Source organism: Mesoplodon densirostris, chromosome 4 (assembly GCF_025265405.1).
Source record: "Mesoplodon densirostris isolate mMesDen1 chromosome 4, mMesDen1 primary haplotype, whole genome shotgun sequence".
NCBI lineage: Eukaryota > Metazoa > Chordata > Mammalia > Artiodactyla > Ziphiidae > Mesoplodon > Mesoplodon densirostris.
Window position 1 is genome coordinate 147,563,764 of NC_082664.1, and position 18,983 is coordinate 147,582,746.

The 18,983-nt window shown below is 48.0% G+C and overlaps 1 protein-coding gene across 2 annotated transcripts in view; it reads right to left on the reverse strand.

The window, feature by feature from the left end:
- Positions 1-3,842: 3,842 nt before the first annotated feature.
- Positions 3,843-18,983, reverse strand: part of CRTC3 (CREB regulated transcription coactivator 3) — a 110,357-nt gene continuing 95,216 nt past the window's right edge. Inside the window, exons 10-15 of one of the 2 annotated variants that reach the window (XM_060097437.1) lie at positions 16,460-16,677; positions 13,582-13,880; positions 9,483-9,683; positions 9,315-9,395; positions 7,765-7,867; positions 3,843-7,308 (exon numbers count right to left, since the gene is read on the reverse strand). In XM_060097437.1, coding sequence (XP_059953420.1) covers positions 7,103-7,308; positions 7,765-7,867; positions 9,315-9,395; positions 9,483-9,683; positions 13,582-13,880; positions 16,460-16,677 — 1,108 coding nt within the window. In that variant the 3' untranslated portion in view covers positions 3,843-7,102. Of the gene's footprint in view, positions 7,312-7,764; positions 7,868-9,314; positions 9,396-9,482; positions 9,684-13,581; positions 13,881-16,459; positions 16,678-18,983 lie in introns of both variants that reach the window. The other variant, XM_060097436.1, reaches the window with a different exon arrangement.

Here is an 18,983-nt window from a genome sequence, read left to right on the forward strand (position 1 = left end):
ACGTGGGATCTTTTAATTGCTGCATGTGGTCTCTTTTAGTTGCAGGGCTCTTTTAGTTGCAGCATGTGGGATCTAGTTCCCCCACCAGGGATCGAACCCGGGACCCCTGCATTGGGAGTCTTAACCACTGGACCACCAGGGAAGCCCCTTGAATTTCTTATAATGTGCATGCACTATTTTGTAGAAGCAAAGCCTTTTATTTAAAAACTGAAAATATATTTCTGGAAAAGAGAAAATCGGGCGCTCCCTTCTGGCTCGTTCTTTCTGCGTGCGTTGCCGGACTGTCTGGTTCCCGGGTGGGTGAGGGGGGCGGCCCAGCCCCTAGGAGGCGTGGGTGCGTGGCCCGGGCACCAGAGGCCCGGCGGCGCCGCTTCCCCAGCTCCACCAGCACGTTTGAACCTTGGGGACCCGGCCGCGTGCAGGGTCTGTGCTCCACGTGTCGCCGGGTGACTCAGTGCTGCTCTGGGCCTACTTCCTCATCCGGAAACCCGAGAAGCCATCCTTGGCCTACCTCATGTCCAGGTTGCTGTGAGGGATGTGTGATGTGCAGGGTGTGAGTGTCCACAGTGGAGTGGTCACTAGAGAGACATTAATACACTCTGCCATCATAGGATTCGATTCTAAGCCACGGTGCCGCCACCCCAGGCTAAAGGTTAAATTGGAGAGGAGAGGGTCAGGTGGCACTGCCGGCTGTTTCCAGGTCCCAACAGCCACTCTATGCTGCAGCTCCATCTAGTGTCCACATGGGGACACAGGCCCATATAACTGGCTTAGGGTAAAATTTCCATACTTGCAAATGGTAAAAGGCTCATTAGGCAAACAGGACCTAAATACGACCAGTTTAAAACATTCCTCCCATACAAAGGTTTGGTATTTCAAAGCAAGCATTATACAAATTCAGCACTTATAAAGATGTGTGCATCCTTTGTTTGATAGGACAGCAAATTCGTGCAACAAATGATATTTATAATAATTGACATTTATTGAGAGTTTACGATGTGCTTGGCACAATTCTAAGTGCTTTCATTATGAGTTCATTGCTCTACAAAGCTATGAAACCAGGGTGGGGTTGGAGGTACTTACTGTTTTGCTTTAAGATAAGAAGCCTGGAGCACACAAAGGTAAAAGTAAAACCTGTCACTCTGCTCATTTCTGAGGGGAGGCAGAGGCTGCCTAGTGGGCCAGAGAGGAGGAGGGAGCCAGATGGGAAGCTACTGCCAAGCTCAGGAGAGGGAGAATGGGGGCTGAGACAGCCCTTAGGGACTCAGGCTGGATCTGAGGGGAGAAGGAGAGCTATGCGGAAGGGCTCACTCTCCAGTTTGAGCATCAGGGTAGTTAGAGGCTGTGATCCGAGAAAGCGGACAGTAGTTAGCAGTTTGAACATATTTACAGTAATTCCCCTACATACAAACCTGCAAGTTGTGAACTTTCAAAGATGCGAACGTGCATCTGGTTGCAGCAAGGAACCTGTGCCATCAGCGTCAGGTGTGAGTGAAATTGCAGCTTGCCCTCCATCTCCTATTGCTGACGACCCTTCAGCTCTACCATCTCCCACCTCCTCTCCCTCCTCCAGTCAGTAACTCTTCTTGCCTGTTCACTCGATGCCGGCCCCTGGATGCCAGCTGTTGTACTGTACTACTGTACTTCTCAAGGTTCTGTACTATAAGATTAAAAATGTTTTCTTTGGGCTTCCCTCGTGGCGCGTGGTTAAGAATCCGCCTGCCAAGGGGGCACAGGTTCGAGTCCTGGTCTGGGAAGACCCCACAGGCCGCGGAGCAACTAAGCCCATGCGCCACAACTACTGAGCCTGCGCGCTAAAACTATTGAGCCCGTGCACCTAGAGCCCGTGCTCCACAAGAGAAGCTACCGTAGTGTGAAGCCCGCGCACCCTGTGCACCGCAATGAAGAGTAGCCCCCGCTCGCCGCAACTAGAGAAAGCCCGCACGCAGCAACAAAGACCCAAGGCAGCCAAAAATAAAAAATTTTAAAAATGTTCTGTTTTTTTGTTTTTTATGTATTATTTGTGTGAAAAGTATGATAAACTTATTACAGTACAGTACGATATAGTTGATTGTGTTAGTTGTGTACCTAGGCTAACTTTGTTGGACTTGCGAACGAGCTCTCAGAACGGAACTCGTTCGTATGTAGGGGACTTACTGTATTGAGCACCTACTACATGCCAGGCACCATGGCTGTAGATTTCAGGTAGAAGACACGGCCCCTGTCCTCGTAGAGTCGAGAGCCCCGTGGGGAAGGCCGGTGTCCCAGGTGATGATGAACGCTTGCCGGTGTCCACAGATCTGTGAAGGACGGTGCAGCGGGCCGCACAGGGTGGAGTGCGGGTGCACCTGCACTGATAGGCAGGTGGGGTAGGAGGCTGGATGTGGGAGGTCATCAGCTTGGAGGTGACGGCCTGGGGACAGTGGGTCTGAGAGGAGATGGCAGGGGAGGAGGGTACACATCGGAGATGGATATGCCCTGAGAGAACAAGAGGAAAAGGATTTACTGGAGCCGGAGAGAGGATCTGGGGGGAGAGGGAGCGGCCACAGGGCTCAAATGTCAGGGGAGGGCCAAGGAGGAGAGGGACTGGACAGGCCAGAGGAGTTGAGAAGGGAGCTGAGCATGAGCAACTCTTCCAGGAAGGGAGGGAGGGAGGGAGTCAGGGCCATGGTTGGAGGAAAGTGTTTCACTGTTTGTTTTTAGCGAGGAGGAGACCATCTACAGGCTGAGGGGAAAGAGCCACTGGAGAGGATGAGAAGGAGGCCTGGCAGAGGGCAGGGAATCCTTGGAGGGAGCACAGATCAATCACACATGAAAAATGAGAACCAGGTAAGGCAGAGGGGAAGGTGGGAAGGATGGGTATAGATTTGGGCAAGTTTACCAGGAAAAAGGATGGAGTGGGGTGCAGGTGGAAGCAGCTGGGACGCGGAGGGAGCTGCCCCCTGAAGGCTTGGAGTTCCTGGTCGTGAGGAGAGCAGGGCCCTGATGAGGGCCTTGAGGAGAGGAGAGGTCTGGAGTGCCCCTGGATGGCAGGAGAGGGATGGGGTTAAGGACAGTGTGTGGTGGTTGGTTCTGGCGGGACTCCTGGCAGAGAAACTTTAAGGATCAGAGCAGAGGAGGGCTGATGAGAGTGTCATGAAGGCCTCTGACCCAGTGGGCCAGGCCGGGGAAGGAAGGGACAGGAGAGGACAGGCAGACTGAGAGGAGGGACAAGGAACAGTATATCCTCGGTGGGGTCAAATAACAGGGTGTGTGTGGACCAGAGTAGAGATGGTGGCTCAGGAAGTTGGGGTCAGAGAAGGGATTTCTAGGATTTTAGAAGAGTCACCTTTATGACAAGCCCTGCGTGTGGCTGGGGAAGTGGGTCTCTGAAGGCAGGTGAGGCTGTTTGCTGTTGGATAGGCCGGGGCTGTGGGCCCTGCTGGGACATGGGGACGGGGTCTGGGGGTAGAAAACAGAGTCCAAGTCTTTGGTGAAACGGGAGAAAGGGCTAAAGACCCGGTACATGAGGCAGAGTAGCGTCAGTGGCCTGAACCTCAGAAGGGGAGGGGTTTTAGGGGAGGGCAGGCGGGGGGTCTGGAAGGGGCGCCAGCAGGGGAGCAGAATCCTGAGCCCCTACAATGATGTCTCTGTCCTGGGTCCACGCGGCTTCAAAGGAACAGCGTGCCTCCACTTCCTTCTGAACTTCTCTCAGGACTGGGCGCAACAGCAAGTATTAAGAACACGTGAGAAGCAGGCCACGGACCAGAAATCTCTAACTGCAGGCTGAGCTGAGCGAGAAGGGCTCTCCGCCAGTTCACCTCACCCGAGGCTGAAGAAAAACACCAAATGCACATACAACCTTATTGTGCTGCTTTTAATTACGAAAGATGTAAAATGATGCATTATAAAACTTGGAAGCTACTTTATACAAATTCCAATCTTTAAATATTGTTTAACAAGGGACCTGGGAACTAGGATACTGGCGGGAAGTCTGATTAGTTGCTGTGATGGTTCCATCATGAAGCAGTGGAAGACACACGCTTGGAACCGTCTGTGCATGAATCAGAAGAGCCGATGAGAGGCGGAGTTGGAAATGTCTTCAAATACGCAAATGGACTGGAATATAGATTTCAGCTCGGGTAATATACAGTAGACTTAGGAGAAATGAAACAGGACAATGGAGAATTCATGTTGACCTTGACATCATCAAAGTTTCTCCTGACACTGTATGTCCTGAAAACCACAAACGTACAGAAGGGAAAAATAGAAAATACAGATAGGTTTTTAGTGCTATGCTGTTTAACTGCTAGTAAATGAGAGTAGTACAACCATCGATTTCTTGTGAAAAACTAAATACTGAAAAATAGTTTACTCTGAAGTCTGCAGCCACTTCAGATGCCAAGGACCACGCCTGGTTTGTTGCAAAGGCAGCAGCGAGAAGGTCAGGGCGACCCCTGTCCATGGGTGTCCTTGACACCATGTAGGCAACGTGGGTTATATAATGCCCAAAACCTTTTCACAGGAAAAGATGGGATGGATGGACCTCAGGACAAATTGAATTCAGTGCTAAACCTCACTGTCATTATACCAACCCAAACAAGTCACTTTTCCCAAGAGCCTCCGTTTCCACGAGTCCCTGGTGAGTGCCCAGGGGGAGCACACTTGGTCCTGTAGGTCTCGGGGTCTCTAGCTGTAAGACTGGGCTGCTGTGCGAAGAGTTGGGACCCTGACACCAGTGATCCCTGTGGGTAAGGCACTGTGTAAAGAGCAGACTATCCTGGAACCTCCAGTTTTCAAAAAAACCTCTTACAACATCAGCACTCCTCCCTGTCTGAAAGGCCAGATCAGATGTGGGGGTCTCTGACACAGGAAAGGCAGCCAGGATCTGGCTTTTTTTGGCACACTGGGGTGCTGTGTATGATGAAAGGCCCTTTTACTTTAACAAAAAGTCACTGTCCTCTGAGATCGGGAAGTTTAACTGGGAATATGGCTTCGAAGGGGAGGCCAACTGCCTCTCCCTGAGCCAGAGCTCAGGCAGGGAGGACTCTGGTTTGACTTCCTAATTCAGTAGCGGGGGTTCAGGGTGAACGTGAGGCGGGAAGACTTGGGCTCCACGGTGAAGATGGAGCAGTGCACGATCGAGGTTACTGGAAAGACTGGAGGGAAGGGATCCCCCTGAAGACAGAAGGAAATGGGACAAGGTCTGGAGAGGTTAACAGCTCAGGACGCTGTGACAGACCCCTCCGGCCACCAGGCACACGTGTCAGATTCAGACCCACAAGGTGCAGCCTTGCTTCTTTGGGTGGGAGCAGTCTGGACCCTTCAGCAACACCCCTGGTGTCTCCTGGAAGGACACTGGCCGGCTGTCTGGGCAAAGGCTCCGACATCTTCACCCCTCCTTCAGTGTGTCTGTCCTCTCTGTGCTGTCCACCCATGCCCGCATTCGGCCCCGTTGCCCACCCTCCTCCCCAGACGGCTTCCAAACCCACCCATCAGGTTTCTGGTCAAGGGCTGGCCTGGACTAAGTCAGAGGGGGCAGGTGGTGGTGGAAATACAGTAATACTGTTTTGTGCTAAGAAACTGATGACTAATGATGGTTTCATAAATTAGGCCTTCATTTTACTATAGACTATTTCTTCAACCTCAGAGAATGAATCTCTTCCTAACACAATCGAGAGCAAAACCTGGGTCTGAGACGGAAGATCTTTTGAGGTGGTCAGGACCCCTGAGGTCCCGGCAGGTGGGAGGCCTCAGTTTGCTGAGCCATTCTGGATGCACTCAGAAGACAGTTTCCACCTACCTGCATACTCTGGAGGAGAACAGGGCGTGCAGTCTAACCGTGGATTTGGTCACCTAGTGTTAAAAGCATATTAAAGTGCGTGCTTAACTTAACCACAGGCACAAGTGTTAGAAAAGCTGAAGCTCTGAGAAGATTTGGTAAGGGATAGGAACAGTGAAAGATTAGACTGCCTCACAGCAAAGCAGATTCATTCATTTGTGCATTCATTCACTCATTCACGTGTGCATTTGACGCACGGTTCTGCAGCACCTGCCCAGCGCCAGGCACTTGTTAGGTGCTAGGGGTTCGATGATGACTAAGGCACAGTCCCTGCCCTCAAGGAGCTTAACAGTCTAGTGGGGTTACATGAACCACCCCCATTCCACAGAGAAACAGCTTCCCTTTGCTGCTGTGCAGCTGCTGGGTGGGCCCGATCCAGACCTCCAGCCACTCCCTCCAGCTGGTCTGTAGAGAGGGAGGACTGTATGGTCCGGAACTTGTCTGGAGGACTTCGTGTGTCTCTGAGATACTGCAGCCCCCTTTCTCTCTTCCCCAGCCTCCAAGAAGAAGCACCGTTCTCTTCAGGCTCATCTATTACCAGGGGATTTTTTTTTTTTCAGTGACTGAATAAAATAGTCTTCCTTTTCCTCTTGTCCATAGGAAAAGGGGTTCTGAAGCAGCAGAAAAGAGATTACAAACTGGGGTGGGGGGGGAAACAAATTAGAATTCAGTTTGCTTAACTCAAGTCTGTTCTTGGACTTGTGGTAAAAAGCCTTCTTCACGTTAGAATTGAGTGAGGCCTCTGAGAGCCCTGGCCCTCCGCTCTGCCCTGGAACATCCTGCCGCCGCTAAGCCACGATGGCTGGATCAGAGAAAGCATCGTGGGGCTGTGGTACCGTTGCTGGAAGCTGAGCCAACTTCCGAAGGCCTGTGGCCCCTAACCGCCCCCCACTCCGGGTCCTTTCTTCAGTGTTGATTGAGATCAGTGGTTCTGAGCACTACACAAGGCTACTGAGGCCTCTTGCTATATTTTTACACACTGACCGATTAGATGGCCAGTAAAAGATGTAACGGTTGTGGTGACGACCAATTCATCGGAAGCCCCAGAGCAGCCTGCCTGCAGCAACAGGACCTGTGCCGCAGGCCTGAGGGGCGGCGCCCAGCTCTGTGGTCTAGAATGAGCCACGGCATCTGAGATGGGACCTCGTCTGAGAGCTGGGAACCAAGGAATTGGCTCCTTCGGTGTCAGAGCCCGCGATAACTAACGCCCAGGGCTGCAGCTGGCTCCGTCCTATTCCGTTCTGTCTCAGAAACAAGCCCTCCCGCCCCGTTCCCTTCTGTTCACAGTCGGTCAGCTCGAAGCGCCTCTTCAATAGAGGGGTCGAGCAGGCCCAGGCTGGAATCACTTAGCATGCTGAGTCCGTCCAAGCTCAGGGGTTCGATCTGGAGCTCTTCTTCCAATGGAAATGGAGTGTCCACGTTTAGGCTGACCTCGGGCATGCCTGCCAGAGCACTGCCGAGGTCTTTGAACAGGCTGGTGCTCGAGTCTTCTGGAAAGGGCAGCGGGAGGGGAAAACAATGCGGATTAGGAGGCGTGAGGGCCCAGGTCACTAAAAGGACACAACTGATGACAACCCCCAAAATGCCGTTCCTGTCATCTTCCCGACCAGGACAGTCATAACCTGTGTCCCAACCACTCCTGGGCCTATGGTTTTGCTCTGGAATCTATGCTCTTTTCAGTCAGCCCCACAACTCCCAGTTTTGCAGGTTTTCTCCCTTGGAACAGTTGTCAATCACGGGAAGTTAAGTAGTTCGGAAAAGGCTTGGGTCACCAGGCCCCTTCCCCACCGCCTCACAGGCTCTGGGGCTGGACACCTGCATCTCAGAAAGGTCAAGTTGAGCTGCAGGACTTTCATTTTCGGCTTCATATAATGTTATGTTGTCTAAACTATCTTACAGTGGTATCTGTAGAAACACAGTGAAATAAAAGAAGCAGCACTCACCTGTCAGGATGGTGTTTGGGAAATTCCCGCAGTTGGAATACAGGTTTGGTCTCAAATGAAAGGAGTCCTGTGGTTCTCGGGGACCTTGTTGCACCAGGGGCACCTGGAAGCAACAAAGGTCACGTTGTAAGGGACCATCTCTGTTTCCAAGGACAGAACAGTGCATGCTCCCGAAGCAAAACCAGACATGAACGCTCTCTTACAGTCCCTTCTCTCTAGGATCCCAGGGTACCCGGCCGCTGCGACAGCCTACACAGAACATTCTGCTCAGGCAAGGGGATGCTGCGGTAGAGGAGGGGTCCCTGAGGGCCACACCTGTCCCTGTTTGCACACTGCCTGGCCCTCTATGCCATCCCAGGAGACACCACGGGCCATGGTTTCTGCGGGCCCTCTGGTCTCAGCCACCTCCCCTCCTCAGCACACAAAGGCCTCTGGAAACTACCACCTTTGAAGGAGCCCTTCAAAAGCCCTGTCTGTAACCAAGGAAGTGATGGGCTCTTTTCCTCTTTGGTTTCTAGAAAAACGAGAAAGCAGAACCTTCTCCTTCGCTCACTCAGAGGGAGGAACCACAGGCAAGCCCCTCTCTGCGAGAAAGCCTCTATGAGGATGGGTTAGAACTGGGGCCTACTTTACTTATTTATTTTTTTTATTTTTATTTTTTTGTTAATGAAAATTTATTAACTATATAACCTTTGAGTACCAGAGAAACTTCAATATGTACAGATCACCATGAAGTTCCCAGTTTCTGGGGCCTATTTTAGGTGCCGTTCCTGAAATTAATTTTTAAACTATTTAAAAAAATCTTTCAAAAGTAGGAGTTTCCATCATTTTTTCAGAAACACACTGACTCACCTAGACTCAAATGGCTTCTTTAGAAATTGGGGAGGCAAGGACTATTGGTTCTTACCACGAGGCTTCCCCATGGCCTATTCAGGAAACATCTGTCTTTATTTATTTTACTGTTATTATTATTAAGTTCTGGAAAGTGCTCTTCCTTCTCTCCATAATATATCCTGGAGCCCAAACCATAATTATTGAATATTATAAAATCTAGGGATATTAAAAAATGGTCTGTGTTAGGAAGAAACTAAAAAGCAAAAGCAAAAGCCTGAACGAAAGTACCTTTGGGATTGACCCCTGCCCCAGCCAGGACGAGCTCCCAGGAGGCCACACACTGTGCGGGGCACAGCAACTCAGGCCGAGGCAAAGCCCCTCCCTAGGTCTGAGTCTCCTCAACATGACAGACAGATCTGTGAGTTGCTACGGTTCCTTCCAGCATCAATGACTCTACAATTCTATGGCTAGAGTGTCATCACAAGTCTTCTACCACTTGTTCAAACAGGTCCTCTGCTGAGGCCTGACAACTAAATAAGGCAGCCAGCACCAGCCTCTAGGGCTTGGGGCGGTGCCAGGCTCTCCCAGCCGCTGAGCACACCTGAGGTCAGAGGAGTGCAGTACTGAGTCTGTTTGGTGTGGGTTCCACCCACGGAAGAGGCCTGACTGTAGCAGTTCCTGCTCCGAGGAAGAGGCAGGCCCCGGCGACCACTCACCTGCTGAGTAAAGGCTGGGCCTGGCCTCATGGACTGCTGGTCAAAGCTCACATCTGGGAAGAAGCTGGTCAAAGATGAGCCCTTCAGGAAAGAAGGAGGGGACCATTTAGCTTGGAACTCGGGGAGACCTAAGCGTTCCCTCCTCCTGGTGTTCCCGGTGGGACTCACCTGGGCCGTGAGGAGCTGGAAGTCTGACTGGGGCAGCGATGGGGCTGCCTGGGGCTGCTGAGCAGTGGGCTCCTGGGCGTGGGGCTGCTGCAGCAGAGGCTGGGGGAGGTCCTGGGGCGTGGGGTAAGGAGGCGGGGGTGACACTTGGGCTTGAGCTTCTGTGGGCAGGAAGGAGAGCGGGCTTCGATCTGAGGACACCACCTGAAAAACAAAGCCACCAACTACTTAGCTTCTGAGTTTCTAGTAGTAAGTCCTTTATGATCAGGAAATGTCAAAGTGAGGAAAAACCCTGAGATTCTCCTCACCCTGATAGTCTATACTATGCTCTGAGAAGCCCAGTTCTGTATGCTTCAAAGTATATCTCAAATCTCACTTCCCCACAAAACATTTTCCATTCAATGACAACTTCTATTGTCTTAAAAAACAAACAAAACAAAACCCAGCCAATTTAACCAGTTTCATCTCAGTTTTCTCAGTGAAAATCATGTTTGTGTTTTCACAGCCAAAACTTCTAGTTAAAAATGGAAGACTGAAAAAAGTATTTAGCTCTGCTGTCTCCCAAAACTCTCCTAAAACCCCTAAAACAACATTAAACAACCATAAACATTAATAAACAACACTAAAACGTAAACAACATGAAAGGATAAGTAACAACACGAGGACAAAGATAATGAGAAAGAAGAAAATGGCAACAAAATTTGGAAAATGAAAAGCAGATGGACAAGTAGTAGCTGGTTGAGCAGAGCTGAGAAAGCCAAATGCTAAGCTGGCAGCGGGGAAAATCAAGAGACACTCTGGTTTACATCACAGAATCCCTAAAGGGGTCTGGAACTGGGGCAGCAGGCAGCAACGGGTGAAGATGGAGCTAAACCTGGAGGAGCTCATGGGCAGCAGTTAGGTTCCAGAGCCCTTGCACGGCGGGAGACTGAGGGCTGTGCTCTGGAGAGAGTACAGCTCAGGGTCTCTGGATGGGGTGCAACACACCGTAGAAGGCGAGGCACTCCTGAAAACACAGGGCTTCTGAGAAAGCCCACTATTGCATCTTGAGTCCTCCACCTCTCTTTCCCAACTCAGCTCTCAGAGTGCTGGGATCCAGGCACATGCCAGGAGCAAGATCGGGATAGCATCCTTTGGGGATCTGACCAGGTTGGGAGAAAATCCAACTTATGACACCAGAGGTTCCCCAAGGAAATGGCTGAGCTAGATCACTCTACCATGAAGACCATATTCAACAAGCCCACCCACCTACACAGAGCTTCCAGTCAGTTTTTGTGTGTGTGTGTCCTGTTCATAAACATGAGCAGGGTGCCAAGGATCACCAGACCATGAGGAAAACATGTGAATGAAAGTCAGAGACCCAAGCAGTCAAACTGAGAAAAGAAACTTGGAGAAGTCTATGTAGGAAGAAGTAGTCATGAAAAACAACATTATCATTATAATATTTAGAGCTATTAAAAAATCCTTATCTGTTAGAAATACATATTAAACTATTTGTAGTATGTACCTCTATATACATTTTTTTAAAGTAGGGATATGGAGGACTTCCCTGGTGGTCCAGTGGTTAAGACTCTGCACTTACAATGCAAGGGGCGTGGGTTCCATCCCTGGTCGGGGTACTTAGACTCCACGTGCCGTACGGCACAGCCAAAAAATATATACATATTAAAAAAAAGTAGGGATATGAATAAAACAAGATTATAAAAATGCTGATGATTGTTGAGGCTAGATGATGGGTATAGAGGATTCATTATATTATGTTCTCTACTTCTATGCAATTTGGAAAATTCGTATTACAAAAAATAAAAATAAAAGAAACCGGAATAAAAATGACCACTAAAAACCTCAAAGAGATCAAAGATGATATGGCGTCCATGGAATAAGTATGATGCTATAAAAAAGGAACATTCAGAGAAGAACAAAAAAATTCTTGGCAATTTAAAAGTATGAGAGCAGACATGAAAACCTCAACATAAGGGTGGAAAATAATGGTGAGAAACTCTTCCAGAAAGAAGAGAAAAAAGACAGAGAGAGAAAAGAGGAGAGAAAAAATAAGATGTTAGAGGAAAAGTACAGGACATCCAACATTCATACATTCAAGAGAAAACAGAGAAAACTGAAGAGAAGAAATCGTTGAAGAAATAATTAAGGAAAATTTCCCAGAAATGAAGGCAATGAGTTTCCAGATTGAAGAAACTCACCAAAGAGCCAGACTCATATAAAGCCACATTATCTTCAAGTTTCAGAACACTAGGGACAAAAAGAAGGTTCCACAAGCCTCCCGAGGGGAAAAAAAAGGAAATTTAATTCAAAGTATTAAGAATCAGAATGGCATTGGAATTCTCAATAGCAACTCTAGAAACTAAAAGGCAATGGATTAATACCTTCAAAATTTCAAGAGAAAATTATTTAAAATTTGAATCGTATGCTTAGCCAATTATTAGTTAAATGGTGGGCAGAATGAAGACACGGTGAAGTCACACCAGGTCACATGTACTCTTTCTTATAAAGCTACTAGAGGATTCATTTTTAACTGTATTGAGAGGAGATCTACCCAACCCTGAGAGCTTGGGATTGAATAAGTAATACATACAGAGAAAAAAGTAAGACATTTATTAACTCCCAGGAGAAAAAGATGTTCATTTTGTTATTTCATAGTAAACTATGGTTCAACTCTGATTGCATTATTATAACCATGAAAACACTAAACACTGAGTATTGCTCTAATCAAAACTATAATAAACCACATTGTGAAGATGAGGAGGGTGAGTAGGAAATATGTGTGGGGAGTGGGGAGTGAGGGGATTGGGGGAGTTGAAAGAGAACTAACCCCTAATCTTCCATGGTAGGATGTCATTAGATAGTACCTAACACTAAAAATCTAGAACAAAATAAGCATGAAATAATGCTGATATACCAAAAAGAGTAGCTAGTCAAAAGTAGCCATCTCCACGCAGTGAGAAATATGGCTAGTCGGGGAGGGAGGGGAAGACAACTGTAATTTCACAACAAGCCCTTTAGAAGTATTTGACTTTTTAAATTATGTGCACGAATAACATTGATTTTAAAAAAATATTTTAAAATATTAAGCAAACAAAAAATGAAAATATCTTTAAAAGGATGCTTTTTATCTCTCCTTAAAATGTAACCAGAAAGCAGGAGTAATATTTAAAATCCTATAAAATAATCGTGCAAAATAGAATAAAAGGCAATCCAATAACATGAAAATAACCATTAAAAAAACCGTGAAATACCCTCTTACCCTCTCCCGAAAGGGATTACTCATATAATAAAGATCCCGTAGCTACTAATTGGTAAAGAGTAACTAATAACTGGACCTGCTAACTCCTTCTGCTGTGCTCTGTCAACTCTTTCTTGCTAAATCATTACTCATTTATAGTGAAGTGGTGAGTAAGTGATGTTATAATGTATCTAGGGAGTGACCAACAGGTTAAAAACATATTCATGATGGTAGTAAGAGCCACCCTAAGAACTTAGAATAGAAACAAAGTCAACAAGTCAAAATATGACCTTCCCACCCTAAATTTCTGTAACAGGCTTGTGACTTCAAAATGTGCCTCTTTCTAAACAGATTTATTTGGGTCCTTTTACAGAGATATGATCCTATTGTACTTAGTATTTCATCAACAATAGAAGTATTGTTGATGAAATCTGTTGTTGTAATTAGGGAAGAGGTCTAATCCAATATCAAAGCTTCAGGAAGGTATTTAAATGTCTTCCTTGGCTTTCCTCTGTGGCTCAAAGTGCTCATAGAGTCAATTATTGATTTTCCATACCAAATTTAAAATCCCAACCTGGCTTCCCTCAGCTATTTCACACATGCCTGGATTGAGCCCTCTATACCCAACCCTTTCCTCCAGCTCCAACTTCACCAGAGTGCTGCAAACTGTTCAGCGTTTGCTTAAGAGCAATCAACACAACAAATCTGCTGTTGGAAAATCATTAGTGCATTCTGAATCATTTGATTTCGCACAGAAGTGAGAACTGACTGCATTTCAGACCTCACCAGACAGTGCTCGGTGTGAGGACCTAATCCAATTCCTAACTGCTTCAGTCTGTTTCGCTGTTCATTTGCTTTTACCTGCGAGGCAGGATACGGCTTCAGTGGGCTGGTTGAAGAGAGCTGTCTGCTGAAACTTTGATGTGCTTCGGGGCCAGGAGAAAGCGTGAGAGGGCTGACGGGAGGCTGCCTACGCCGAGAGGGGCCGCTCAGGTTTGTGGTGGAAAGAGACGGGTTGCTAAGGGAGAAGAGACGGAGCGAAGAGTGAAGCGTAGAGGCCTTGGGAGTAGATGCCTGTGGGTGGCTGTTGAGGGAAGAGGAAAGCGCTGTCTTATTGAGCGTGGCCTGGATGGAGGGGTTGCTTCGAGAACTCTGCAGACCTAGAAGACAACACATTCACAAGTTACTTGTCATAATTTCAGACCAAATCTTCTGTTTTCCAAAGATTAAAGAAAACTCGACTTCCTACTACTTGTATTTGATGATGATTCTGTATGAGAAGGAGCTCTGGGCAACTCTCCTACTGAAAATGGTACCAACAGCAAAGAAAAGGTACACTCAGACTGAGAGGGACGATGCCATCAAGATGAGAATGGCTTTTTTTCAAGAAGGAGACTGTGTAAACCACACTGGGAGAGCAGGACTAGGTAAGCGGGGTGGGCAGCAGAGGCGAATGTTCAGTGTACTCTGTTCCCACCCAAGGAACAGACCCCAGGGCTGGACAACCAATTCCGCGCAGGGCCCCTGGAAGCCTCTGTCCCAGGCGCACAGCCAGGACCCTCAGCTGCCTTCACTGAGACTCGTGGCTCTCAGGGAGCTGCCTCACTGGGCCTGGCCCTTTAAACACCCTGATCACAGCAGCTAAGGGACACTCTCCCACGTCTCCTGCCCCAGGGCTCCTTTCTCTTTGTTTTTCTGGCTCCTGAGAAGTTGTTCATCACGGTCTACTCCAATTCAGGGAAAAGGAAGCTTTTGTTGGTGCTTTGTTTTATCTGAAAGGGAGGGGTGTGAATTTTAGCAAGAGAAAGAGAGTTTGGGAAAGGCATTTCCATGACACATGCTGCAAGGGCACAAGCTCCACGAGGCCAGGGACCCTGTCCTATGCCCTGCTGACTCTTTGGCACCTGGCCTGGAGCCTGACAGAGTGGCTTCACTCCATAAATGAATGCTGCTGCTGCTGCTGCTGCTGCTGCGGTGCATCTCAGCGGGTGACCCCCATTTTTCAGAGCTCAGCCCACTATTCCTGTACCAGCAGCTGGGGTGAGCAGAACTGTGTGTTGTTTCATGTCGATAAAAAGTTAAGCATTAGATTAAAATTATGGAAATGAAGAAATGACAAAATAAAGCATTTTCAGCTGGCAAGTGATTTTTAAAAGGTAGGAACAATGTCTCTTCGACCGCTCAACTCCCCATGGAAAGGTCAGAGATGGAGCTGGCTCAGATAAGAATTAAAATTAGAGCTAAAGATATGAATTTAGACTTTTTAAAAACCCACCCATTCAGAAAGAAAGCACACACATCTTAAAAAATGTATGTGCAACCTTGCGTACCATGAATCTTTAAGGAGTGCATAGAAACTATAAAAACTTAAGCACAAAGGCTGTACTGGAGAATGCCAGCTTCCCCAAAACCCAAGGGAGCTAAGTGCCAATGCTGCTTTACTCATGTGACCTTGGATGTCCTTGTTCAGAGCCTTCACCAAGGTCACATAAGTAAAGCAGCAATATAATAAAATGACCCCAAAGACCCCAAAATAAAGATGGTCTCTGGGGCTTCCCTGGTGGCGCAGTGGTTAAGAATACACCTGTCATTGCAGGGGACACGGGTTCGAGCCCTGGGCCTGGAAGATCCCACATGCGATGGAGCAGCTAAGCCCGTGCGCCACAACTACTGAGCCTGCGCTCTAGAGCCCGTGAGCCACAACTACTGAAGCCTGTGCACCTACAGCCCGTGCTCCACAAGAGAAGCCACCGCAATGAGAAGCCCACACACCGCAGAGAAGAGTAGCCCCCGCTCGCCACAACTAGAGGAAAACCCACGTGCGGCAATGAAGACCCAAATGCAGCCAAAAAAACAACAAAAAAAGATGGTCTCTGAAATCAATTCTTCAAACCTAAAATTATGTAGCACAATGGCAGCATTGCTGTAATCATCAGAGAATCTTCCAGGTAACCACACTGACAGACCATAACTGAGGATCCTTTCTAAAGGACATGGTCTACACCATCATTCCCAGACCCCTTACGGCCAGGGCTGTAATACCTGTCCTAGACATTGACAAGAGTGTCCGTCAGGGTTCAAACAAAAGTAGTCATGTTTCAACATGTGGTCTGAGCTGCAGGCACTCAAACTCATACAGTAACAGCCAAGTCACATTATGGGTAGCTTTTTAGTACAGCTAGATGCTACATCTTTAAGCACTTCTGAAAATCTGAACCAAGAATTTTGAACTGTGGTAGATTTCTATTTAATATACATATCTATTAAGTATAAACATTTTCCTTGTATCCATTGTAAATTTTCTAAAATTCAAGGTATTCTCTTTTGAAATCCAATGGGAAGTTGGAGGGATCTAGAGAGATATTTGTAATGATTAAAGATCATCATATGTTGATAAGAGCAACAAACATTGTTCAGCTAACACAGAATAGAATGGACACTTATTCCTTGACTCTCAAATCTTATTCTCCAAGTCCCTGGGACACACGGGCTGGTGAAGACAATAAAGAATGAGGTTTCACAGAGCTCTCCAGAGCTCATCAAATCCAGCAGAAATAGAACCACCAAAGTGAAATGTCAGCAGGGTTGAGAGCTACAAGAGCTAGTGAATTATTATCTCTAACTCAGATGCAGTCATTCTCATTCTATAATTTACTAACATGCCACCTGGCCAGGTACCACCTACGGTTAAGCCACCAGGGGACACAGACAAGGTCCTTATGGAGTGGGGAATACTTACCAGAAGAGTTTCTTATGCCCAGGTGAGTCATGGCAGCGGGAAGGTTGCCCACACTGTTCCCCACACTCATACTACCAAAGAGGTGGTCACTGGTGTCCAGGGAGGCGGGCAGGGGTGCTGAGTAGTGGAGGTTGGTTAGATCTGGCAATGACCCCCCAGTGTTCAGGGTTCCCAGAAAGGGTGAGAGGCCCATGTTTTGACCACTGTGTGGAAAAGCGCTGAGAAAAGAAAGATAAGTATTACTTTCTGAAATGCATTCCGCTGCTCGGGGGAATAGGACATGTATGATACTTTTCCTTGTTCAATAAAAGCAGTTGGTACCAAAGATCTAAGTCCTCGTGTAGACTCTGCCTCTTCCTTGTTCTGAAAACGTGCATCCTTGGCTTAACCTCTCTGAAGTGCAATTTGCTTACCTGGTATGTTGGACTAAGGATGCCCACCTTACAGGAATATTTTCCGAGATAAGAGTAGATTATTGATGCAAAAGTACTTTGAAAATTATAAAGCACTATATACAATGTGAGGCACTGCTTTGTATTTATTCAGTTCCTTTTGCTACAATGCTAAATTATCTTTCCTACCAAAAAAGTATCTCTGTATCAACCAGGTGCCTTCCAAGATATATTTTTTCAATTACAGTTTTCATAAACTTTAAAGTGAGAAAGAGATGTGCCCATTCCTTTGTCAGAATCTGTTGGGTGGTCACTCTGTGCCCAGGCACTGGGCTAAGTGCTGGAGGTGGGATGATGAATGAGCAGGGTGTATGCAGGCCTGGAGCAAGAGTACAAACGGAGGCCTAGTACACCGTCTAGTTTAAATGTTTTAAAGTTATAAATCAAATCAATAAATCTTTAAATGAGTTATGTTCTATGTTTCTGTCTTGACAACTTGTACCTTTGTCATAGCCTGGAAGGCCAGATTCGAGTTTAGACTTCTCCGACTCCTTGGAGCTCCACACTAGAACGTGCAGAGAGGCAGCCCCGACCCTCAGTCCACGCCACCGTCTCTCCCCCAGCCCTGTTCTGCACCACAGGGCACGCTTATGGATATCCCAGCCTAGGGGCCAGCTCTGGCCAAGCTCCGCATCCCCTGTGGCTCCTTGGACTCCTTACTCCACGGGAGCAGAGACCTCTGAAATGTGGGCCCAGGGAGGGGCTGTGTGGCCCCGGGCTGAGGGGGCACTGCTCTTAGAGCTCACGGGCAGGCCGGAGACAGACCGGTAAGGCAAGCGATTGCAGTACGGCAGGAAGCTCGCTGGGCCAGGTCTGATACAAATGACGCTGGGAACGCAGAAGCGGGAGTTGGGGTTGTGAGGATGGGTGGGGAAGGGAAGCCTTGACCAAGCACATGACCCTGCGCACATGAAACTGCAAGCAGTGCAGCATGGCCAAGGCGTCGGGGCAGAGTGGGGAACAGGGGACAGGAGATGAGGTGGGGGAGGCAGGTAAGGGAGAAAACAAGGGCACGATGACATGATGCTCTGAAGAGTCTGGGTCAGGGATGGCAGGAGACAGGGAGCCCAGGATTAAGCTGGAGCATCAGAATCACATTTTAGAAATGTCACTGTGGTTGCAGCGTGGAGGATGGCTTAAGGGGGCAGAACGAGAGGTGCGGGGAGCCAGTCAGAAGCGCCTGTGTGGTTCAGGTCTGATCTAGGAAGAGAATAGAGAGGCTGAAGAGGAGGAGAATGGTTGGAGGAAGTGCCGTTAGCCAGGAATGGGGCACGGGGAGAGATTATGAATTCGACTGAGGACACCGGACTCAGTACAGCGCACACCAGCAGAGCGCCTCCCGGGGCCAGCCACTGGCATCAGTGCCTCAAGAGACTCGGACGGAGCAGAGAGAAAGAGCCATAAAGAAAACAACCGGCAACGTAATACCATTTAGTAGTGCAGTAAGTCCCCTACATACGAACGAGTTCCATCCTGAGAGCACGTTCATAAGTCCAATTTGTTTTTAAGTCCAACAAAGTTAGCCTAGGTACCCAACTACCACAACTGGCTATATACCACTGCTTTTACGCTTGCTTCCGGACATGCTGGGCTTGAAATAAAGACACTGTAGTACTGTACTCTATACAGTACTGTAAAGAACACAAAAGCACAACCACTTGTAGAGGATGCACGCACGTGGCCATGTACACCAGATACGTGAACTAACTTACGTGATTGGACACGTGAACGCACGTTCACATCTTTGAGAGCTTGCAACTTGAAGGTTCATGTGCAGGGGACTTACTGTACAGTGACAGAACCTGATGGTATAAGGTATGGAGGGAATGACCAGCAGGCTGGAGAGGGCCTCCTGGAGGACGTCTGAACTGAGTTGGAAGGCTCGAGAATTCAGATGCTCAAAACAGGGAAATCATTTCAGGTAGAGTTCCCAGCACAGGCAAAGCAGAGAGGCACGTGATTATATTGTGTGCCCTAGGAACTTAGCTGCCACAGGAAGGTCAAGTTTAGGAGGGGTGGATATGATGCGAGATGGGCCTGGAGGAGGAGGGAGAAAGCACATGAGGCTTAAA